Source organism: Crinia signifera, chromosome 2 (genome assembly GCF_055691185.1).
Source record: "Crinia signifera chromosome 2, ASM5569118v1, whole genome shotgun sequence".
Classification (NCBI taxonomy): Eukaryota; Metazoa; Chordata; class Amphibia; order Anura; family Myobatrachidae; genus Crinia; species Crinia signifera.
In genome coordinates this window covers 16,087,619-16,112,960 of record NC_139218.1, presented here as the reverse complement: position 1 = coordinate 16,112,960, position 25,342 = coordinate 16,087,619, and the positions used below count along the sequence as shown (strand labels likewise).

General features: G+C 47.8%; 2 protein-coding genes across 4 annotated transcripts; one reads left to right on the top strand and one right to left on the bottom strand.

The window, feature by feature from the left end:
• The first annotated feature begins 2,246 nt into the window (after positions 1-2,246).
• LOC146059417 (aquaporin-3-like) lies at positions 2,247-14,741 on the top strand. Of its 3 annotated transcripts, none has more exons than XM_083171628.1 (6): positions 2,247-2,410; positions 4,245-4,371; positions 6,310-6,447; positions 10,955-11,073; positions 11,442-11,659; positions 13,802-14,741. In XM_083171628.1, the coding sequence occupies exons 1-6, from the start codon at positions 2,318-2,320 to the stop codon at positions 13,983-13,985; spliced, it is 879 nt and encodes a 292-aa protein (XP_083027754.1). In that variant the 5' UTR covers positions 2,247-2,317; the 3' UTR covers positions 13,986-14,741. The 3 variants fall into 3 exon arrangements, with proteins under 3 accessions (XP_083027754.1, XP_083027756.1, XP_083027755.1); XM_083171629.1 differs by having other exon boundaries at positions 2,278-2,410; positions 4,216-4,371; XM_083171630.1 differs by lacking the exon at positions 6,310-6,447.
• Positions 14,625-25,264, bottom strand: GTPBP8 (GTP binding protein 8). Its single transcript, XM_083171631.1, has 7 exons — positions 25,134-25,264; positions 23,370-23,718; positions 21,055-21,153; positions 19,290-19,420; positions 19,112-19,211; positions 16,904-17,022; positions 14,625-15,163 (listed from the first exon to the last, which is right to left on the bottom strand). The coding sequence occupies exons 2-7, from the start codon at positions 23,691-23,693 to the stop codon at positions 15,088-15,090; spliced, it is 849 nt and encodes a 282-aa protein (XP_083027757.1). The 5' UTR covers positions 23,694-23,718; positions 25,134-25,264; the 3' UTR covers positions 14,625-15,087.
• Positions 25,265-25,342: the final 78 nt, after the last annotated feature.

The following is a 25,342-nucleotide window of genomic DNA, read 5'->3' as shown; positions in this document are numbered from 1 at the left end:
GAATAGTAACCGGTGACTGACTGCGGTGCCACAGGAGATGGGTTCGAATCCTGGGTATATGTCAGCATCTTGAAATGGAATATAGGACAGTGTCACTCAATAAAGAGCTATCAAGTTACGTTCATGAATGTTGGCTAGGTATTATCACCAGAAGGGGTAGGGGGAAGGAGACCTGGGCTGTCAGTCGAGGCTAGGCCTCAAAGAAGAGGGTGACAGTAATTCAAACACCCTGCACCTACAGATTACATATCGCTACTGGCAGAGCATGCGCGGTCGTTTGATAAACGAGAATTACATTTATTTCATGTTATTTATATAGTGCACGTGTTTTACACATCACCTTACAGAGAATATTTCATCAGTCCCTGCTCAAACAGAGCTTACAATCTATATCCCCTTATCAGATGAGTAGGCAACCTGTGGCACTACAGATCTCAGCATGACCTTCCTCACTTTTATCATGGATTAAAAGCAAAACTGTGTCAAGAAATGCTGGTATGTGTAGTTCCACAGCATCTGGTGTCCCTACACCTGCCATATCCCATGGACACAGACACACCCTGAGTTTACACTTCATCAGAAGTCATTATGGTTGTGGATCATGGGAGAAAACCATTGGACAAAACCATGCTGCACTGCAGGTGCGGCAGATGTAACATGTGCAGAGAGAGTTAGATTTGGGTTTTTAATTGTTTCTGTGCAGGGTAAATACTGGTTGCTTTATTTTTATACTGTAAAGGTGCGTACACACGGGGGGCGATTTTGTCCCAAATCGCGGGAAATATGGTCGCTGAGCGACCATATTGCCCGCAATGGGAGTGTGCTCCGGCGATATATCGCCGGGTGCACGCTCCCGTTTTTGCCCCTGTGGTGATCGCTGGTCGCAGGAACATGCTCCTGCGACCAGCTGATTACCACTGCCGGGCTCCCCCCGCAGTTTCTTTTTCATCAGCGACCATCTCTGGTCCCTGATGTAAAGTAGAAACTGAGCAATATTATCTCCCCCGTGTGTACGGGGCTTAATATAGATATCAGTTTGAAGTACACCCCACCCAAATATAACTCTCTCTGCACAAGTTACTTCCGCCCCACCTGCAGTGCACGTGGTTGTGTCCAATAGCAAACCAAATATGCTTTGCATGCCAACCCGGATCGCCCCCCCCCCCCCCCTCCCTCCTCCATCCATGTCACTTGGGGTAAAGTCAGGAACGTTGGAAGAACGTACAAACTCTACATCCATAGGGCCTTGGTTGGAATTGAACACATAACCTCAGAGCTGTGAGGCAGCAAAACTAGCCACTGAGCCACCGTGCTTTACATTAAAGTGTAACATGGCCCCAAATGTGCATGTGTAAGTGAGGCGTTTCTGGAGACCCCTAACCTCCCAACCTGACCCTCTACTAGGGTTACCACCTAGTCCCTTTAATTCCGGACACATATTAATTACACAGGTTCTGTGGCTGGCTGACTTCAAGACTCCACTTCACCTGATTTTAAACTGCCACAGAACCTGTGTAATTAACATGTGTCCGGAATTAAAGGTCCTAGGTGGTAACCCTACCCTCTACAGCAGTGGTTCCCAACCCTGGTCCTCAAGTACCCCCAACAGTGCACGTTTTCCAGGTCACCCGGCAGGTGCACTCATTATTCAGACACATTTTGAAAGATCCACAGGTGGAGCTAATTATGTCACTTGTGATTCTGTGTGGAGACCTAGAAAACGTGCACTGTTGGGGGTACTTGAGGACCAGGGTTGGGAACCACTGCTCTACAGGAGGGACACATTGCTCTGTATCTAGACTTAACTTATGATTAACATTACCTGTGTTGAAGCACCTTTCTTATCAATTAACCTGGGACACACATGAATTACACAGGTTATGGGGCAGACTGACTCCAAGCCTGCATGTCACCTGGATTTACTCAGCCACCGAACCTGTGTAATCCATAAATGTCCCGGTTTAAAGGTATGGTAATCTTACCTGTAAAGAATATAACCTCTGTAAGGAGAAGCTGCAAAGCATTTCCAAAACTGGGTGCAAGGAAGCCCCACTGCTGCCCGTCACAAAACAAGCAGCGGTATAAATCGTGGAGCCCTATTGATCTGACCGGCATGTAAGTGGTTAATCTTATCCCAATCAGTTGGAATCTGGACTGAAGGAAGCAGCCAGTGGATCAGCTGGCCTTAATATTCCCAATTGGCTATAATGTCCAGCTGTGCCCCTGCTCTCTTCCCATGGCTACATACATCACATTGAGCTGCAGCATGAGAGAAGCCTGGACGGAGTAATCCGATGCGAGGGGCCCTGCACGAAACATGCTCCTGACAAGGCTCAGGATAAAGATGAGGACTGATAATCATTATGTGCGCTGCGGACTGGCTGAGTTTCTGGGTAGCCTCATATTAGTTGTAAGTAACTGTTGGGGCTTTAGTACATGGGGGCTGTGTTTATTGTCCTCAAATAAAACTTTGGGTGAATCTATTGCATCTATTGTTCGAGGTTGATGTGAAAATGACTGGGGTCCCAAATTTAGGATTAAACCGAAGTATATAACAGTGGCTTGCACTAAATACAATTGAATAGCGCACATCGGATGAACCGATTTTATATTTTTCCGGTTTATGTTGCTGAATAACAATCTTGCTGCATCTGACCGAATATAGAGGCTCTTGTGATAATGGCCCTTATTCTGATCGGTGCGGATATTCCCGAATTCTTACGGTGCGGTCCGCACGCCACGCTGTGCTGCCGCGTGCGGCTATCGTCCGTAGAAACGCCCACGTGTCCTCCGCATTCGGACGGACTCACTCTTTAAGAACAGGGCGTGTTTACGGACGACATACAAACCATGCGTGTGCGGGGGAAACACTCAGATTCTGCACGGTATTACAGAGTATGCACGGGAATACCGCATCCGAACGGATGGCAAGCGGTCCGTCCGCACGGAAGCGGTGTATTTACGCCAAACTACCCACTATTATGTCTATTCTGCAATACATCACATGACCCACTTATTCAATTACCTATCCTCATAAAAAAATGTTTATTTGGAATCAATTATATGCCAATATATCCTTACAACCATGCCTAACACATGCATTACACACATTAACCCTTACAGCAATTGAAGTGCAATGGTTTCAATTAAAGCACTGACAAGCGTCCTATTAGTGAGTAATGAGTAAAGGAGTCGATTGTATTGGGTTCAGGTGTTAATGCTTGTAGTCATTAGGCGTTCCGTTCGCCTACCGCAAGACCGAGTGGTTTCCGCAAAGCAATACTTGACTTATGGACACCGCACATTTCTATCGGTTTTGTTCGCGTGCATTCGGAGTGCTATCCGAATGCACGCCCCCCAACATAAGTGTACTCCCCCGTGTCCGCCCATGTTTCCTCCCAGTTTTGCCCACTTTTAAACTACGCCCATGTGTCATTCCGCATGACGCCCATAATACGCCCATATTTCCCGAATGATTGCGGTGACCAGTTTTGTACGGGATTTGGCCGAACAGGTACGGAGTCAATGCGTGGCACATGCGCGTTGCGTTCTCCACGCATGCGCAGACGCCGTAAAGACGCTATCCGAAAGTATGCGGAAAAGTACGCATCAATCAGAATAAGGGCCAATGTTACTATTGTCCTGTTTAGGTTATGGTATAGGGCAGGGGTGGGCAATTATTTCAGCTGGGGGGGCCACTTAATACTTCTAGCAGATATTCGAAGGCCGCACTCCAGAAATAGGGGGTGTGGTCACGCAATAGGGGGGGGGGGTGTCTTTGAATGTATTGTAGCACACCATATACCCCTTTTACACATTATGCAACACAATAGTATGCCCCTTATGCTTGCCCTTTACATTAGTAATGCCACACACCTGCCCCCATTAGTAATGCCACACACCAGCCCCTCTTTAGATATTCCAAACACCTGCACGCCACCCTTAAAAAATTGCGCCGATTGCAGTTGCGGCGACTCGCCCATCCTCAGCTGCGGCTGTAATGACATGCGGGGGGGGGGGGGGGGCGGTTTGTGTCCGGGATGCGCCTGCTATGCACAGGCTGAGCGTCGGCTACACAGAACTGCGCCATGGGCACACTCAGCCGCCATCTGACACACACACACAGCAGCACAGAGTGTTAATTAATGCTGGTTGTCATACTGTAATCCTTCCACTTTATTGATGCTGGTTGTCATACTGTAATCCTTCCACTAGGGGGCTGTAACGTTCCGTTTCCTTTCTAGCTGTTTGGCTGCGGTTCCGTGGCTCAGATGGAGCTAAGCGGTTTTGCCAAAGCGCAGTTCCTAAGTGTCAATATGGCGTTTGGTTTTGCAGTCACTGCCGGGGCTTATGTGTGTGCTGGCGTGTCAGGTAAGAGCTTGATATTCGATATCTGGGCGAGTTACTGTATCCGTATTCTTATTACCCAGCTTTAACCTCTATTAAGCACCAACCTATTCACTGTGATCTCATTTCTGTGCATGCAAATACATTTTATCTCTGCAGGGTAAATACCGGCGGCTTTTGCATGAAGCCCACAAACGCAGAACTGCTTTATTCTGGGTACACACTGGGCGATAAATCTGGATGGATGTGGCCATGTTGATGACAACTTTTGCTTCTGCTGACATTGTCACTGTTGACATAATCACCTAGTGTTGACCTGGACGTGGTCTACCATTTATCCCAGAACCCTATCTATTTTATAGAAGGTGCTAAATAAATAAGTATATTCTTATTGGTTGCTATGGGCAACCTCACATTTTCAGTAGAACCCCCATCTTAGTAAATGTACCCCATGGTCCCCTCTACAGACTTGTCCCACAGAGCAGCACAATTGCAGGTTCCCTAGTAACCGATCCTTAGAGGTTAATGATCCCATAGGCGTATATAAGATACAATAAGTGAATGCGCGTGTTCATTCGCTGTATACAGTAATGATGGTTTCTCCTGCTGTGGGCACATGCGAGGGAGGTGTTTACATAACACATCCCCTTGATCTTCGCAACTTAAGCCCTGTTACGCAGTGCGATTTTAGCCATTATCCATGTGTATAGGGGAACTGTCCCCGGGAGCGCACTCCTGCGACCAGCCCTGGGGTGGTCGGTGGTCACAGGAGCGTGCTGCTGCGGCCATGTCTGCTTTTCATCAGCGACCATCTCTGGTCGCTGATGGAAAAAGGGACACAGCAATATATTACATATACATGTGTAGGGAGCTTTACTGAGTCACCCAGAATCAGACTCTTAGTAATAACCCCGTTCTCACTGCAGCCAAATTCCTGGGTCTAGCACGTCGACCCGGGAATTTGCCCTTTAACACAGGATTTTTGGCAATGTGAACGGGTCGCATATCCGGATCTCATATGAGGGTAAAACCCTTCTTAGTACTTGTGTAGTATCACGGCTCCCATTGCATGCTATATGTAGTGGCATGCGATGAGATTTCTCCGGGATTTTTATGCATTTGTGTTAAACATCGCATCGCACGGCATGCGATGCCATGCCATGCGATTTTGATGACAAATGCATCCCAATGCATTTAAATTAGTAGCAAACATGTTAAATGCACCCCAAATGTCATTTTTCACACTGTACCACCCCCACTATCAATGCCAACCCGAAGCATGGCGAGCACAGCGGTACGCGTCCTACGACCTTTTCATACCCCCCACTATCCACGTCGGCGTGGAGTTGAGAATAGAAAGTGTGGCGAGCCCCGCAAGGGGACGCTGATACTTTCACAGGTATCCGTGTCCCCTCGCCACGCTTCGGGTTGGCGTTCATAGTGGGGGTGGTACAGTTTTTTTTTGTGGGAGCCGTGATACTACACAAGTACCCCCTTCTTTTTACCCGTGTCTGAGATCCGGGTATGCAGACACGGGTTGACCCGTTCACACTGCCGAAAAACCCATGTTTAAAGGCAAATTCCTGGGTAGAACTTCTTCACCCGGGAATTTGCCTTGCAGTGAGAATGGAGGTCCAGCGAAATGCCGGGTAAAAGCCGTGTCTTTCTCACTCGCAGTGAGAACACGGCATAAGTAAGCTCACAGCCAGCCAGGGCCCTCCTTCCTCATGTCAGACCCCAAGCATTACCCTTCCTGATGGTTACCGATGGGCTTGCCAGAACGAATTCTGAAGCAGAAATTTCAAGAAGGAAAATTTTAAGTGTAAAACGATTTGCCTCGATTGCCTTGGAGATGTATTTGTTGGACTTAATAGAACAAAGGCTGTACAGTAAGTAGCTTGGATCCTGCTATTCTCTACTCACAACTGTGTAATGCAATGGTCGACTTGTCCTCCTCTGCAGGTGCCCATCTAAATCCAGCGGTCTCCCTCTCCATGTACCTCCTCCAGAAGATCACGTGCCAGCTATTTCTAGTCTACTGCTTGGCACAATTCCTTGGATCTTTTGTTGGGGCCGCCCTGGTGTTTGCGCTGTATTTTGGTAAGGCCGCCCGTGTGGTTTTCAGTTCTTGTAACCAGTGTGTGATGGGGTGTCGCTCTTGTGAGTGAGATCTGGTGTCCACCTTTACCTGTCCTCACCAGGTGCCTCCTGAGAGAATCAGCTCTATAACTAACAATGGATCACAAACTCTGAAAGAATATGCCAGCACCTTAGGTCTTTCTGAATGAATTCTATTGACGGTTCCCTTATGTTCCTTGGCACAGTTGGTGATCTGGTTACCCGGCTGCTGAATTACAGGGGGTCCCTCTCTCCCAGCACCCTGTAAGACCTGCAGGTGGTCTAGAACAGCGGTTCTCAAACTGTGGGTCCTAACCTTCTCAGCATGGGGTCGCGACTCCATGTTGCTGGCCATCAGGCTAAAGGTGCCCATACACGGTATACCGATAGCACCATGCGATGTGTGCTCCCGCGGGCTTCGCACAGTATATAAAGTATGTGCTGCAAGTATGTGCTTTTTTTTTACTGCCCTTGGATCGCATTGCAATCCAGTCCATGAAGGGTGCGATCATTGCACCGTGTATGGGCACCTTAATAACTAATCTCAGTCAGTGATTCAAGGAGTTTGAAAAATCTGTTGGACTGTTATTTTAAAATCTACACATGTGATGGGTTATGGTATATTAGACTCCTCCCATCACTCTGTGCCCCCACAATGCTGCCATGTATGTGCTGTCTGCTGACTACACATGTGATGTGATGGGTTATGGTATATTAGACTCCACCCATCACTCTGTGCCCCCACAATGCTGCCATTTATGTGCTGTCTGCTGACTACACGTGTGATGTGATGGGTTATGGTATATCAGACTCCTCCCATCACTCTGTGCCCCCACAATGCTGCCATGTATGTGCTGTCTGCTGACCACACATGTGATGTGATGGGTTATGGTATATTAGGCTCCTCCCATCACTCTGTGCCCCCACAATGCTGCCATGTATGTGCTGTCTGCTGACTACACCTGTGATGTGATGGGTTATGGTATATTAAACTCCTCCCATCACTCTGTGCCTCCACAATGCTGCCATGTATGTGCTGACTACACATGTGATGTGATGGGTTATGGTATATTAGACTCCTCCCATCACTCTGTGCCCCCACAATGCTGCCATGTATGTGCGGTCTGCTGACCACACATGTGATGGGTTATGGTATATTAGACTCCACCCATCACTCTGTGCCCCCACAATGCTGCCATGTATGTGCTGTCTGCTGACTGCACGTGTGATGTGATGGGTTATGGTATATTAGACTCCTCCCATCACTCTGTGCCCCCACAATGCTGCCATGTATGTGCTGTCTGCTGACTGCACGTGTGATGTGATGGGTTATGGTATATTAGACTCCTCCCATCACTCTGTGCCCCCACAATGCTGCCATGTATGTGCTGTCTGCTGACTACACGTGTGATGTGATGGGTTATGGTATATTAGACTCCACCCATCACTCTGTGCCCCCACAATGCTGCCATGTATGTGCTGTCTGCTGACTGCACGTGTGATGTGAAGGGTTATGGTATATTAGACTCCACCCATCACTCTGTGCCCCCACAATGCTGCCATGTATGTGCTGTCTGCTGACTGCACGTGTGATGTGATGGGTTATGGTATATCAGACTCCTCCCATCACTCTGTGCCTGCACAATGCTGCCATGTATGTGCTGTCTGCTGACTGCACGTGTGATGTGATGGGTTATGGTATATTAGACTCCTCTTATCACTCTGTGCCCCCACAATGCTACCATGTATGTGCTGTCTGCTGACCACACATGTGATGTGATGGGTTATGGTATATTAGACTCCACCCATCACTCTGTGCCCCCACAATGCTGCCATGTATGTGCTGTCTGCTGACTGCACGTGTGATGGGCTATGGTAAATTAGACTCCTCCCATCACTCTGTGCCTCCACAATGCTGCCATGTCTGTGCTGTCTGCTGACCACACATGTGATGTGATGGGTTATGGTATATTAGACTCCTCCCATCACTCTGTGCCCCCACAATGCTGCCATGTATGTGCTGTCTGCTGACCACACATGTGATGTGATGGGTTATGGTATATTAGACTCCACCCATCACTCTGTGCCCCCACAATGCTGCCATGTGTGTGCTGTCTGCTGACTACACGTGTGATGTGATGGGTTATGGTATATTAGACTCCTCCCATCACTCTGTGCCTCCACAATGCTGCCATGTATGCGCCGTCTGCTGACTACACGTGTGATGGATGGGTTATGGTATATTAGACTCCTCCCATCACTCTGTGCCTCCACAATGCTGCCATGTATGCGCCGTCTGCTGACTACACATGTGATGTGATGGGTTATGGTATATTAGGCTCCTCCCATCACTCTGTGCCTTCACAATGCTGCCATGTATGTGCTGTCTGCTGATTACACATGTGATGTGATGGGTTATGGTATGACTCCTCCAATCACTCTGTGCCCCCACAATGCTGCCATGTATGTGCTGTCTGCTGACTACACGTGTGATGGGAGGAGTCTGATTTACCATAACCCATCACATCACATGTGTAGTCAGCAGACAGCACATACATGGCAGCATTGTGGGGGCACAGAGCGATTGGAGGAGTCTGATATACCATAACGAATCACATCACTCTGTGCCCCCACAATGCTGCCATGTATGTGCTGACTACACATGTGATGTGATGGGTTATGGTATATTAGGCTCCCCCCATCACTCTGTGCCCCCACAATGCTGCCATGTATGTGCTGTCTGCTGACTACACATGTGATGTGATGGGTTATGGTATATCAGACTCCTCCCATCACACTGTGCCTCCACAATGCTGCCATGTATGTGCTGTCTGCTGACTACATATGTGATGGGTTATGGTATATTAGACTCCTCCCATCACTTTGTGCCTCCACAATGCTGCCATGTAGGTGCTGTCTGCTGACTACATATGTGATGTGATGGTTTATGGTATATTAGACTCCTCCCATCACTCTGTGCCTCCACAATGCTGCCATGTATGTGCTGTCTACACGTGTGATGTGATGGGTTATGGTATATTAGACTCCTCCCATCACTCTGTGCCTCCACAATGCTGCCATGTAGGTGCTGTCTGCTGACTACACGTGTGATGTGATGGGTTATGGTATATTAGGCTCCTCCCATCACTCTGTGCCCCCACAATGCTGCCATGTATGTGCTGTCTGCTGACTACATATGTGATGTGATGGTTTATGGTATATTAGACTCCTCCCATCACTCTGTGCCCCAACAATGCTGCCATGTATGTGCTGTCTGCTGACTACACTTTTGATGTGATGGGTTATGGTATATTAGGCTCCTCCCATCACTCTGTGCCCCACAATGCTGCCATGTATGTGTTGTCTGCTGACTACACATGTGATGTGATCACCTTCTGCAGTAACGTGCTGGGGTCCTCTAATTATTTTTATTGTCTGATGGGGTCACAGAACAAAATAGTTTGAGGACCCCTGGTCTAGAACATAGGTTATGAAGGCTGAAATTTTGGCACTCCTGATGGCTCAGTATCTAGCATTGTAAATATTCTCTATTGCACATAATTCTGGTTCTTATTTATTTACAGTTTCTTATATAGCGCAGCAGATTCCGTTGCGCTTTACAATAGTAGACCGTGATAAAATAAACTGGGTAACGACAGACAGACCTGGAGGTTAGAGGGCCCTGCTGCAAGCTTACAATCTATAGGGATATAGGAGGGAAACGCAAGGACAGGCACCAGTAATAGCATAGCAGTCCCACCAAGTTAGAACTTAAATATGATAGGCTTGCCTGAAGACGTGAGTTTTCAGGGAACGCTTGAAAGTTTGGAGACTCTTATTGTGCATGGAAGGGCATTCCATAGGGTGGGAGCAGCCCGATGAAAGTCCTGTAATAGTGAATGGGAGCTAGTGATCCGTGCAGAAGAGAGACACAGATCTTGTGTAGAGCGTAGTGGTCGAGATGGGAGATATTTTGTGATAAGTGCAGAGATATATGCTGGTGCAGTATGGTTAATAGCTTTATATGTGAGTAAAAGTGTTTTATATTGAATACGGTAATATACATGCAACCAATGGAGGGACTGGCAGAGCGGATCAGCAGACGATGAGCGTCTTACAAGGAAGATCAGCCTAGCAGCAGCAATTAGAATGGATTGTAGTGGTGAGAGTCTGTTCTTGGGAAGACCAGTTAGGAGACTATTTCAATAATCAATGTGGGATATAATGAGTGCATGGATAAGAGATTTGGTAGTGTTTTATAACCCCAATTATAATTTCAATCCCAAGTACTGTCTCTGAGCATGATTTCAGGTGGGGTTGGGAGTGAGGTTACACGAGGGACACAGCACACGGCCCTCGCACCCTTAAGGGAGCGCAGGCAGCCACGATGGCGCCCGGAGCGGCATAGGGGGGCGGGGCAGTGGCGGACAGAGGTCCGAACGGCGGAAAGCACTTAATAATTATAATTGGGGTTCTCATTCTAATCCAGATGCCCTGCATGTCTACAGCGGTGGGAACTTTACCGTATCCGGACCCCAGGCAACGGCAGGAATATTTGCATCATATCCGTCAGAACATCTGAGTATCATCAATGGATTTACTGATCAGGTAAGGCACCTGAAGGTTGTCTCTATGTCCTGGGAGCATCTTAGGTAGGACCAGGTCTTCAGGATTGCTGCTTGGACCATTGGTCCAGGTTTTGAAGTATGGATCCTGTGCATTGGGCACTGTACATAAGACCAAGCATTGCTGCTAAATTATCTGTATCTCATGGCTAATGTCCCTTGTCTGGTCAGCCTGGCCACACTAGTTCTCCAGCTGTCCCATCAACATTTGCTTACAAACACAAGTCGCTTCTGCTGTACGCAGTTGATGGTTGGAAGAAGGGACAACTGATTCCAAATCTTATCCACTTGGTGCAGGTACCATAGTGTTTCTGTGATAACTACTGACCCTTGCTATATGATCTGCCCCAGGTGATTGCTACAGCGGCCTTGATGATCTGCATCCTGGCCATCATCGATGAAGCCAACAACGCTGCTCCTCGTGGTCTTCAGCCTTTTGTGATCGGCCTTGTTGTCCTACTAGTTGGTCTGTCTATGGGCTTCAACTGTGGGTACCCCATTAACCCAGCCCGGGACCTGGCTCCTCGTATCTTCACAGCCATTGCTGGTTGGGGCCTTGATGTCTTTAGGTAACATCTCCTGTCTCTTGTGAGCTTCTTTTGGGCTAAGCTAAGGGGAGATCGATCAAAGGATGGGGAGGGATCAAGTATAAACCAATCTGCTTCTGCCGCTCAATTAACAGGCTGTGTTTTAGAAATGAGTGACCAGTCCTTTCAGCCTGAAGCCTGAGCTACTGAACACGGGTTATCTGTGGCTTGTTTTTACTATGGGATGTTAGATGTCATTTCCAAATGCTTTTGAGCTAGCCAAATAGCAGCCTTTTAGGAGTATGGGTCAAAAGGTTGACCAATATTGGTCGACAGTCAAAATGTTGACATGAAAAAGGTAATCCTGCATTAGGAAGACATAATCAAATGGTCAACATAGGAAAAGATCAACATAAGTTTTCCACTTTTTTGGGGGTGACAGTCGACATAGATCATAAGTGTACTGCGCCCCCTTGCAGGCCTGCTGCACTTGACACACTATTACCGATGGCGCCACCATCATTCAGCTAGCCAGCGATGCGCTTGTGCATCCATTGCCGCGAAAGGGGCGTGCAAGCGTCACAGATGAATGGCGTGGCCAGCGCCGGCTGGACGACGGATATATATATATATATATATATATATATATATACACACACACACACGCTGGAATGTCAAAGTATGAACAAGTCTGTTCTGAAATAAAGAAAAGTTGACCTTTTTTACTGTCGACCAATAGCGAAGAACCTCACTTTTAGGAATGACCAATGACTCGGATCTGCACAGCCAGGAATAATATTGGTGGAGAAGAAAAAACAGAGAAAGCAGCGCTGTACAATTGTATCTAATAGGTAACAAGTGATTCCAATTTGCTAGAAAAGTATAACAAATTTATTGGCACATATAAATAAAATGATGATCTGGATAGGGATAAAAAAAACACACAATAAAAAAAAAACGAATTGATAAAATAAGGTGTGGTGGAATAACAACAATATAACCTGCACTGGAGCGGGTGTGATTCCTTTGAATGAGAGTCCTTGGATAAACCAATGCGAGTTCCTTCTTTTAGAAGCCGCTGGAGGTTTGAAAGCCTTTTAGGAATTAGGGTAAGGAATACCCACACTTGAAGCCACCTCAACGATATATGCGGAAGAGAAGAGTGTCCCAATTGTGGATAGGTTCTTCCAGGTTTAGGTACTCAGGTCCAGAAAAATCAGCAGGTGACAAAGTCCGATGGACGGATTAGAAGGATATGGTTCCACACAACACCACAGCACCTACGAGTATCCACAATTTGGACACTCTTCTCTTCCGCATATATCGTTGAGGTGGCTTCAAGTGTGGGTATTCCTTACCCTAATTCCTAAAAGGCTTTCAAACCTCCAGCGGCTTCTAAAAGAAGGAACTCCCATTGGTTTATCCAAGGACTCTCATTCAAAGGAATCACACCCGCTCCAGTGCAGGTTATATTGTTGTTATTCCACCACACCTTATTTTATCAATTTGTTTTTTATTGTGTTTTTTTTATCCCTATCCAGATCATCATTTTATTTATATGTGCCAATAAATTTGTTATACTTTTCTAGCAAATTGGAATCACTTGTTACCTATTAGATACAATTGTACAGCGCTGCTTTCTCTGTTTTTTCTTGTGTATCTTTATGTGGGAGCTGACTACTCCCTTTTTAGCAGCTGCTTAGCTATTGAGGAAACAGCCGGCTTCAAGCGCTCCTAATCAACTTCGGTTGAAAATTTCTTTGCATAATATTGGTGGAGACCCAGATAGTAGACCATGGTGGGATCTGGGTGCGTCTGCTTGCCCTGGCAGTAAGCTGGGTTCTGTGCTTGGTGTGACAGGTTTGTAAGGCTTCACACTCTCCCCTCCACATCACTTTGTGTGCAGGGTAAATATTGTATGCTCTGTACAGAATCTTGGGGTCCCTACCCATATGCAAATACGGGGTTTAGCACAAAATTTAACTTGGAACAATCCCCCTTAGTGATCCCATAAGCTGTGAGAGTTGCATCATATAAAACGGACAACTCGTGTCCCTTACATAGTGATCATTTCAAAGATCGATCTCCTCCACTGCAGCCGCTTTGTGACCTCCCCGACGCTGCTCCAGGTAATACGCTAACTGTGTCATTTCTGTATGCTAATAACTGTTTTGTCTCTGGCAGGGCCGGTGGGTATTGGTGGTGGGTGCCGGTATTGGGGCCGATGATAGGAGGACTGGTGGGGACGCTGGTCTATGAACTTCTCATTGGAATCCACCACCCAGATGTCCCGCATAAGGGCGGAACTGAAGAGGAGTGTGAGGACCATCACCCCCCACAGTATAAATTGGTTCAGACTACAGCATGATGTCGCTCTGGGTATTTTGTCAATGATTGGATGACCTATCCTTATCAGCAGCACCCCCCAATTGCAAAAGCTCTACAATGACTATTACCCCAGCGATGTCTGTACCAGTCACCGGATCTGTACGTGACCAGCAGACCTGAGCCCTGCACAGAATCTGTTTATTGACCCAATTATTGCACAATTGCCCACTTCAATCTTCCATATTTGGTGGCAGAACGGTGCCATCTAGTGGCCATAGCTAGAACTACTGGGCTCCAGTCACATTTCTTCATTTCAAAGTGAGCTTTTAAGATATAGAAACTGAATTTGCAGAGAAGTGAACACGTGCGATGTTCTTTATGGACTGAGGACATATTCATGCTGTCCAAACCAATGTGCCCCAGTACCACAACACACAAGCGCACCCCCAGCAATCACTTCAGCTGCTGTTTCCTAGTCATGCTTCTGAGATACTCAAGTTAATTAAATAACCTATTTTAATTCACAAATGTTTTAGATTGAAGATTATTTAGTTAGGTGCAGGGCAGCTTTCCCATGATTCACTAGTGCTAGCTCTGAGCTTGCAGATTTTGGTTCCTAGCCCCTGCAAGCCTGTGTAATACCATATCAATGCCTCTGGGGTGAAATGAACTGATGCACTTAATTGAATGGATAGTTTAATGCGGCTTTAAACCAATGTCATGTTTTTAATTTGGCAGAAGCCTCTTACAGTGTTTGTAATACAAAATTTGAATAAAGTAAAAACTTAACACAATATTTTATTTGGAGAGAAGAATCCTTATTGGTGTTCAGTCCTGGGTGTAGAACAGGTAGTTCTGGGAAGTCCAGCAGACCAGTTGGTGCACCGAGATGTGTTACCTATGAGACTACAAATGATCTGTCACGTTGCACCACAAAGGTCCCCTCTCAATCCCCGTGTAGTGTCTTGTAGAGCGCGCCGCAAGCGGTCTCAGTCCTGACTGATTCCCATCCAGCCTGCCGTCTGGTATAATAGACATTGCTGTACACGGTGAATGTACCTTTTATGCTACTCGACAAACACGTGGTCCCTGAAACGCCTCTGCTGATGGGACGGGCTCTTCATCTTCACAGCCAGGGATAATTATTTATTGTGGAAGTTTCCTGTTATATGAGCGATGAAACATCGGAGAAGGTGAACGCCTGAGAAATGCAGAGAGCTAGAAGGGGAGAAATGTGTCCCTGTCACACACATGGTACGGGTCTTACTATACACAGATAGCAGAGGGCGATACTTTCATTCCGCTCTGATCAGTGCAGGCGGGATATAATAGAGGATATTGGAAGGGGAAGAACTTAAGGCCCTAATGCAAATCTGCAGAATCTCCTATATAATTGCACAGATCTGTCACACTGTGTGTATAACGCTGGGCGGAGTCAGTGACAGATCTGGGCACATAGCCTATCAGTGCAGTAGGTACTTGTGTATTATCACGGCGCCCGACATATCGCATGCCACTAATTAAGGCATGCCATGCGATGGGACCCGATTTGAGCCTTTCCCCGAGCAGAGTAGACAATTTTAATATTGCATCGCATCGCATGCGATTATACCCGATATTACATTGTACAGGCACCCTGATGCCTGATTCCAATGTTAAATGCACCACCAGACCCGATTTTTAATTGTACACCCACCCTGATGGGAGATTACTATGTGAAATGCCGCCCCCCCCCCCATTGTTAACGCCACCCCACTATCAACACCAACCCGAAGCGGTTCGCGTCCTCCGACCTTTTCATACCCCCACTATCCACGTCGGCGTGGAGTTGATTTTATATAGCGTGGCGAGCGGACGCGGATTACTTCACATATATTCCGCGTCCTCTCGCCACACTTCGGGCTCGGTAAGTAATCACCCATCAGGGTGGGTGTACAATTAAAAATCGGGTCCAATCGCATGCAATATGATTGCATGCAATGCGATTTTTTTCCCTGCGATGAAAATATCGGGCACCCAGATAATACACAAGTACCGTGCAGTACTAGCAGAGATCGCCCCTCCCCAATCTCTCATCAGGAAAAAAGCATCACTCAGAGACTTGCAATTGATAAAGCAGTGTAAGTAAGCACCATCGGACCCCCCCACCCTGCATCCGTCACACCCCCCCCCCCCTGCAGGACTAATGCACTCACACCCGGACCTCCTAAACCCACAGTACCCCCACACCCAGCCACCCCAACACTCCACCTACCTATTCCCTCACCCGCAGTACCCACTCACCCCTCCCCCACCCACACCGCAACTACCCGTCACTCAACCGGTGCACCCCCGCACCTGACCAACCCACACAGGCCACCTACGCACGTGTACCTCCACCACCCGCAGTATCCTCAAACCTGCCACTGCCCCCCCCACCCTACCCTCACACATGCCACACCCACCCGCAACACCACCGAACCTGCCCCACCACCACCCCCGCATCCACTTGCGGTAACACCACAACCACCCCTCCCCCAACGCAGTACACCCAGATCCCCACCCATGGCACACTGGCCTCTCCCACATACACAGCATGCCCAGACCAACTGCAGCACCTCCCTCCACCCACATGTGGCACCCCCGCACCTGCAATTCCTCCACCCACAGCACACCCGACCCTCCCCACTCACAGTAACCCCGCACCTAGACCACCTCAATCCACAGTACCCTTGCACCCAGCCACGGCAACACCGGACCCTCTTGTCCCCCACCTGTAGTATCCACGCACCCATCCCTACCCACACCAGGGAATCCTCCATATAATTCTAACCATATTTCTTGCAATAAAGGCATTCACAGCTTAAGGGGGCGGAGCCCCTTACAACAGTGTGAAGAGCGCCTGCAGGGTCTGACCAATCACCTTGTGGCATGGAGACCAGAGACTGCTTTATACTGTAATCTTCCCCCTACGGTTACCTGACTAAAAAGGGCTGGGGGAAGCAGCCTTGTGTCTGGGTCCTTATGAACTCCGACGTTTTCAGTAACTCTGTGAGCAGGACGGCTGGTCGCGACCGGTCACTCTTCGTCATCACAATCTGCAGCAGAAGATCCCAGTGTTAAAGCCTGAATTGCTGAACAAAAGGATAGGAGCGTGGAGCCAAAACCTTACATCCCCCTGCAAGCCTGGTATATGGGCCGATGGTTAGCAAATCCCCCGTACACACGGGTTGATATTTTAAAAGATATTGTTTAGAAAGAAACTTCTGAACGATATATTTTAAAATATCACCTACTGTGTACACTCAATATAATCATTACTGATGAGAAAATCCTGTGAATCGTTAATGACTCCTCCCATCTACTGATCATGTGGGTCAATTCTGGCTAAAGGTCCTGTGACATCACTGAATACTGTTTAGTGTGTACATTCAATTCAATGACATCGTCCACAGCCAGGGTCCTCTAGTGTGTATGGGGAACAGACTGCAACCCATTGTTGAGGACTCAACAGAATCGGGGCTTATCTTATGTAGTAACTTATTACCATTTCACCATGTATAGCAGGGGTGGGCAATAAGCGGCCCTCCAGTTGTTGATGAACTACACATCCCAGTATGCCTTGTCTTGGTTTTGCTATTTGGCCATGCTGAAACTGATGCAAGGCATGCTGGGATTTGTAGTTCATCAACAGCTGGAGGACCACTTATTGCCCACCCCTGATGTATAGCCATAATAACTATTTGTGGACAGCGGCCTCAGATGAAGCCACCGCTTATGCAACAAAACGCGTCTGATAAACTCCGCACCATCACTGTATCTTCTCTACCCAAAGTCTGGTTCAAAGGGGTCCCCATAAAGGATACCCTTAAGCCTCAGCCCCAAGGCCACGCAGAGTGATACCCTGCTGGCCTATTCCTGTGAGATAAGCAGGACTGCACATATATATCGCACGTAGCATTTGTATTCTATTAGAATAAATTAGTTTTACACACACTTCTGTCTCATCTCTACATTCCATACTTATCACCTCTCATGTACTACGCCCAATAGGTGAGCGCTTTGTATTCCCATTTCTCTACATCTGTCCACTCAGACGGACTGAACCCCATGTAACCACGGGGCAAAGAGTCATTAAGATACAGACATGCATGTTGGCGTATGAAGTTCCTGCTCATCTATGTTCATGGCTCTCTACTAATACCGATGTGCACATCGCACAATACAAATCCTAACGAGAACATCCGAGTAATGCTGCTAATGATATATTCCCACCTGTATGTCGCTGGCTCAGGAGGTGACATATATAGCTATACATGGAGATGCAGGTATGGCCAGCAATACATATTCTGAATATGTATCCATCTGGTATTACTGAATACAGAATACACAGACTATCTAGGTCATGTGCCCACGTCCTAACCCCTCCATTCATTCTCCGTGCTGTCTAGTCGCTTAAACTGCTACAACCATAAGGTCTGTTATAGCTTTTTAAATAGCCCATTGTTGTGTTTACATTGATATATGGCCAGTGACTTTATTTACCTCTTAATGTTAGTTATTTATAAAGATGCTTTTTTCAAATCAGTTTTACCCTGACGTCAGAGGTACCAGTGACTCCTCCCATATCCGAGACAGGAAGTGTGACATTGCAAGCAGCTATGGCTCCTCCCACATCAGAGATGGGAAGCCTGACATTACAGACAGCTATAGCTCCTCCCACATCATACGGGAAGCCTGATGTTGTAGGTTGCTATGGCTCAGCCCACATCAGAGACGGAAAGCCTTATAGTGCAGGCAGCTATGGCTCCTCCCACATCAGAGACGGCAGTAAGGCCCCATCCACTAGTGCGATATGGCCACTTTTAGCCAATTCAGAGCTTCCAGAATGAGGGAGAGCGGATGAAAAGTGGCCATATCGCATGTTATTTTCCCCTAACTCCGATCCCAGGTGCGTTCCCGTGCACCTAAGATCGGAATCACAGAACGTCATGGCTTCCATGAATATCTGAGGTATAACACAGCCATAACTGGGATCACATACGATACACTGTATGGAAAAGTACCGCAAACAATGTATCATATGAGGACCAGCAGGGTGAGTTGGCGGGGTATCGCATACAATACCTTGCGCTAGTGGATGGGGGCCTGCAGACTCCCAGAATCCTGGGCTTTCTAATAACTTACAGCATAGGGAATCCCAAACTCTTCACACATCTCCACCGCGATCAAATCCGCATTCTGGATTCCGATGGAACCGTCCACCAGCAGAAACGTCCTTTTCAAACTGTAAGCGGCATAAAACAATGATAGTGAGCTTACGCGCAGCGCAAATGCGGAGCTATAACTGATCTGCGCATCGTACTTGCGTCTCTCCTGGATGTACGCTTCCACCATCTCCTCAAAGTCTTCAGGCGCTCGGTAACCGTAACCAGGCATATCCACCAGCGTGAAGGCTTTCCCCACTTTGAAAAAGTTCATTTTTTTTGTATGACCCTTAGAACGAGAGAGCAGGGGCCCAGTTATGTACTAAGGTTACCAATTCAGATATTTACATACAATTGGTACCAATGTCACATTTACTATCCGTTGTGCTTTGTGCAACTATGTTAGCTGGGAACTCAACTGTCGGTGCATCCGTAGCCTGGGGGCTCAGATCAGGGGGCACAGAATGTAGTGTTCACATTAGGCTGTTTTAGCCCTGCCCCTTTAGCAGCGCCCTACTAAAACAGCCAATGTCGGGCGCATGGCATCTATTCACATCAACCAGAGCATTCAGTGGAAGCCCAGCACCCACGGAGGTGCTGGGCATGCCCCCACGGAGGTGCTGGGCATGCCCCCACGGAGGTGCTGGGCATGCCCCCACGGAGGTGCTGGGCATGCCCCCACGGAGGTGCTGGGCATGCCCCCACGGAGGTGCTGGGCATGCCCCCACGGAGGTGCTGGGCATGCCCCCACGGAGGTGCTGGGCATGCCCCCACGGAGGTGCTGGGCATGCCCCCACGGAGGTGCTGATGGTGGCAACCAGGCCTTCCCGCCACACTCATGCTGCCCCCCGTGCCCTGCCCTGATCCTAAAACTATCACTAACAATGATAGTTGCTCAAATCAATGAATTGGTCCATCACAGGTACATGTAAGGAAGGGGTTAATCTGGGCAGTTGGAGGGTATTCTGATCCTTGTAGTACCATGTAATGCTATTACCATATAGTATAGGACCAGAGCAGAGACGCCTTTTAGTGGCTGGGGGCTGACCATACAGACGCGTCCTTCTAAATCTCACCTCAATACGCCATGCAGCGCAAGATGCCTTCCATGAGTACAGTTCTGCTAATATTGGGCGGTTTTTTTTTGCCAAAAATGGCATACCCTCCAACATGACCCATTCCATTAGGGACAAAATGCTCTGTTTCTGGACTTCCCTGCCAGTGGTAGTTACAGAGGTGGGACTGCACCACTGTCCAATATTCAAACAGGGGAGCCATACCTACTGACACCTCAAACATCACTATCCTGGACTCACTGGCAGTTGATGAGACCCCCCCCCCTTTGAATTTTGGACTGTGCTGGAGTCCAACCTCTGTAACTGCCACTGGCAGGGAAGTCCAGGAATAGAGCAGTTTGTACCTAATGGAATGGGTCATGTTGGAGGGTATGAAATGCAACTAAAGGTGGCCATACACACGCAGATTTATCTTCAGATCTGGCTGGTTGGAACAAAAACATGGTTATGGATGAGAGCAAATGACAGTTGACCATTTGCTTAGAAATGCTGGAAAACTGACAAACTGTCACTCATCCATAACCATGTTTTTGTTCCAACCAGCCAGATCTGAAGATAAATCTTACTAGTGTATGGGCACCTTTAGTCACAACGCAGTATGACTAGGATGCACCAGGAGACTGTGCTGATTAACGTGATATCGGACACTTGTATTGCAGCCTATCAATGTGTTCACTACTAGTGACATCACTGAGACACGTCCTGACTCACACAGGATGTGACATCGCAGTGTTTGCATTGACGTAGGACATTAAACTTTATTCCACAAGGGGACAATGCCACAAAATATATATATATATATATATATATATATATATAAAAAACAACATGACATATAGTGACCTACCGGAGTTTTGGAGACTCGCACTTCAAGGTCCGGTACCAGGGCGAATAAGGACTTTATCAAAGAGGACTTTCCCACATTGCTTCTTCCTATGAAACAGACCTGGAATGAAATACGTACACTGATTGACTCACTAGGATTGCTGCCCTGTGCCACCCACTGAATACCAGCAGGGGGCTCCACAGAGCCATTAGACATATATAATGTACACTGAATACAAGAGTAGCACCCTCTGGGCTCATATCCATGATACAATGTCAGTAAGGATGCAGAACCGGACGTATGGTCTTACCCACCACCGCTCTTTTCTACCCCCGGAGTTTTGTTCTATAAAGAAATCACAATCTGGCTTGTTGCTATGGGTAACCAATCAGATCCTATCTATTATCTTCTAGAAAGTGCTAAATAAATAAGTAGATTCTGATTGGTTGCCCTTAGCAACATCCCATCTGAAATAGAACTTAGTACATTTCCCCCCTTGCCTCAAACTTGCAGCATAATATATTCGGCTTCACAAGGACAGGGTGGTAACACTGATGCCTGTGCCAATGACCCTGTATAAAGATTTATCCGTTTGGCAACATTGAGGGCATTTGCAGTAACCAAAAGCAACTGGAAACTTTTTTTTATTTCACTCAAAGCAAATCTGATGAGTTGATATTGGTCAATGCACATGTGAATGTACTCAGTAGGGTTATGGTATAGCCGATCGGTGCTGTCTAGATTGACCATGTTATGGTGGAACCCATCTAGTTAGACGCCGTAAGATAGCCGACAGAGCCTAGATCGACAATGACGGAAGTTAGACACCGGCATTAGAGTGACGGGGCGCGGTCGGCGGTCACATGGTCGACATTAGTGTCCCCTCGCATGGCACAGTACTACAATCTCACTCCATGTCCATCTGGATAGGAAAGTAGCAACCAAGTCGACCTTTGACATTCGGCACCAAAAAAAAACATGAAAAACTCGACCACACTCCCGTCGCTCTAATGCTGGCCTTTAACGTCCATTACTGTCCATCTAGATGTGGATGACTATCTTTTGGCATCTAACTATAGTGTTCATTCTACCATCCACTATCTTTGAAAACCCATGCAGTTTCTCTTCCCTGCCTGGGGTGTCGCTGTCTGCTGTAGTGCTTCTAGCACAGTGTGGTCTGTATATCAGCACTGATATGCAAATCAGACCTGTGCTAAAAACACCACAGAAGACAGCGACACCCCAGGCAGGGAACAGGAACTGCATGGGTTTTGAAAGATGGCGGGTGCTAGAATGAACACTAGTTTAACTAGACTGGTTCAACAGCGTCGATCCGTGTACCGGGTACCATTCAGTAGATCCCCAGAGAAGCTGTTGCTGTGTACTTGCTGCATTACATGTAATAACGAGTCCTGTGATATCTGCAGGAAAGGACGGGAGACGCAGAGTCCCAGAACATATTTAGATACTCAGCAGCAGAACCATGTGTGGAGATGTTACGTGTTATGAGAGCGTTGCTTAGAAAGACATCCAATGACTCACACAGAGCTGGCACAGCTGACGGTAATGCAGCATCTATAGATGTTGCCAGCGGGTGTGTTGGCGCTGGCACATTCGGATGCTCGGATGGGTTTGGTAGAAACAGAGGACATGGCTGCAGTAAAACATGTCCCTGATTGAGATAAATGATCGTGCAGGGCACCATTACCTGGACAGAATCTTGGGCAATTAGCCCTGTGATGTGCATAAAGGTACTGCAACCGACAGCGACCAATCACAGTAAGGTGCTCACTCTCCTGCTGCAGCTTATACAATGAATGTCTGACATCACCAGTAGTGTCGAGAGGGGTCCAGGTACATTTCATCTGGGCCCGCGTCCCCCTCCGCAGAGAGCCAGGCAGTGGGAGTAGAGAGGACAGGCTGTCGCTGCAGCACAGCCTCTCTCCCCAGCCCAGCACACACTGCTCAGTGCCGTGTTCTAAGCAGGGGAGAAACTGCTGCAGAGGCAGCCTGTCCTCTCTCTCTCCCTGAGAAAGTGTCTCAAACACCAGACGGTCAGCCACCCGCATATCGCCAAGGGTTCCAGCATGTTCCACTACACAATACCTGATGAGGGTTATTTACTAACACTATGGGCCCGATTCAGACCTGTACGCTGTGTTGCAAATTTGCAGAACGAGCGATCGGATGACTGCGTATGTGCATGGTACACTGGGAGCTGCATTTCATTAAGAAGGAACAGAACACTTGGCTGACAGTGCCTGGCAGAAATACCCAATATCTTTCAAATAAGACCTTCTTGGAGCGGAATCCCCCTTTCAGTAGCAATCCCTAACCTCCGGTAGCTGCAGTCCAGGCGCATGATCCATCCTGACGGCCGAGGCGACATAATCTATCACGTGTTTCGCAGACGGCCGAAACAATTGCTCAGCTGCAGTGATGTCCTCGATCATGGGGTCAAAAAGTCTAAAATTGCTCCAATCAACGTCCGAGCTCATCAGCTTCTCCAGGTCCTTCAGGGGGTACACAACACTGTTCCTCTTCTTCTGCTGCAGCTTGGACACCTCCAGCATGGATGCGAGACTCGCAGCATTTCTGCGCAGTGCGCATGCTGGGAGATGGATGCGGAACAGCTGGTTGGCACGTAACACTGCCCTCATGTCTCATCCGGTTATAGGACTGTGTCTGAAAAGGAAGTGACAACAGGGGTTAAAATACGACAAATAAGATCACATATTGGCAAAAGTCATCAAGATCTGCAGTGTGGCGCAAAACGGGCAAGTCTAGGAAACAAGATGCCACAGTAGGCGGAGCACTGACACTTGCAGCCAGGGGTGCCAGCAGGTCAGCCGGGCCCCAGTAAAATGGAAAGAGCTGGGCCTCTGGGAGGGTGTGACTACACCCTGGTGAAAAGCCAGGAGGCAGCCTGTCATCTCTCTCCCCACTGCCCGGCACCCTGCAATGGGGGAGCAGACCCCAGGCCCTCCAGCAGAAAAAGTACACCCCCCCCTTCCCTTGAGTCTCGACACCACTGCTTGCAGCATCTCTACAGAACGTGATGTTACCATGGGACTCGGCCTTCACAGCTCACTCTTTCCATATCCATCAAGTTACCACTAACCCTACTATCCGGCAGCATAAATCTAACCCTTCCGTCCCACAGCCTAACCCTAGCCCTCCCCCTAGTGCCTAACGATGTATAAAAGTGATTCAGATATTTATTGTAGAGGGTTTTATTTTGCATTCTGTAAAATTTTCTGTGATTTAACAGTTTTAATGACCTGCTTAATGGTTTGTAGATTGCTAGAATAAACCTTTAAACACGATACATACAAGAAATATCCCCGCAGTAAGCAACCCCCAGCCCCACAGGCGCTCCAAAGGCACCCTAAAAGGTGGCCATACACTTGTACAGTTTGGCTCTGTTCTACACAATTTAAATGGCCAATAACGATGCGAAAAGCATCAAATCGTTTGTCGTTTACTTCTGATTCTGATCTAGGACCTTATTCTAATCTAATCGGTCTCCGCGCGTTCACGTGGGGAACCAATGTTTTATTTCTGCGCATGTGCAGATGATGCAGGGTGCGAACGGACACCCTCACACCCTGTTCACCGTTTCGTGGGCGTTCCCATGCAAAAAGCCCGGTGGTGTGGGGGGAGGGCAGCTGGCATATGGTCGTTTTAGTCATCCTTTTAAGAACATCAAGTCGACCACTGATGGCCGACACCTGAAATAGGTCAACAAAGTCGGAAGGTTGACACAAGCGTTAAGTCAACAGCAAAAGGTCAACATGATTTTTTTACATCTTTTTTTGATCCGACAGGCGGTATTTCACGCCCTACCATCCTCTACCGCGTGGTGGGAGAATAAAATAGTGTGCCAAGCACACCCAGGAGATGTGATGTGGTACACTTGTCCACCATATGCTTGTGTCAACCTTCTGTCCCTGTCCACCTATTTCAGGTGTCAACCTATCCTCCCACCCCTGCAGAGAACTGTACCCTCGGTACTACTGCTCCGCCACACATTTTCCCTCTCCCTGCCTGAGGCCGCCCTTCAGCATCAGCCGTACCCCAATAATAGTGACTTGACTTACACTGCGCCCTGCACATGGCTGCGTTCCAAGCCTCGCTATGGACTGGAGCAGGCTACTCCTAGACCAGCCAATCCCTGTCCTCTTAGTGACAGTGCGCGCACTGATTGGCCACCTCTACAACAACAGCCACAATCCGGGTACAGTAGGCGTTTCACGCAACGCGCCAATCACATCGCGCGTCACTGTGGCCTGAAGAGAACGAACACTTA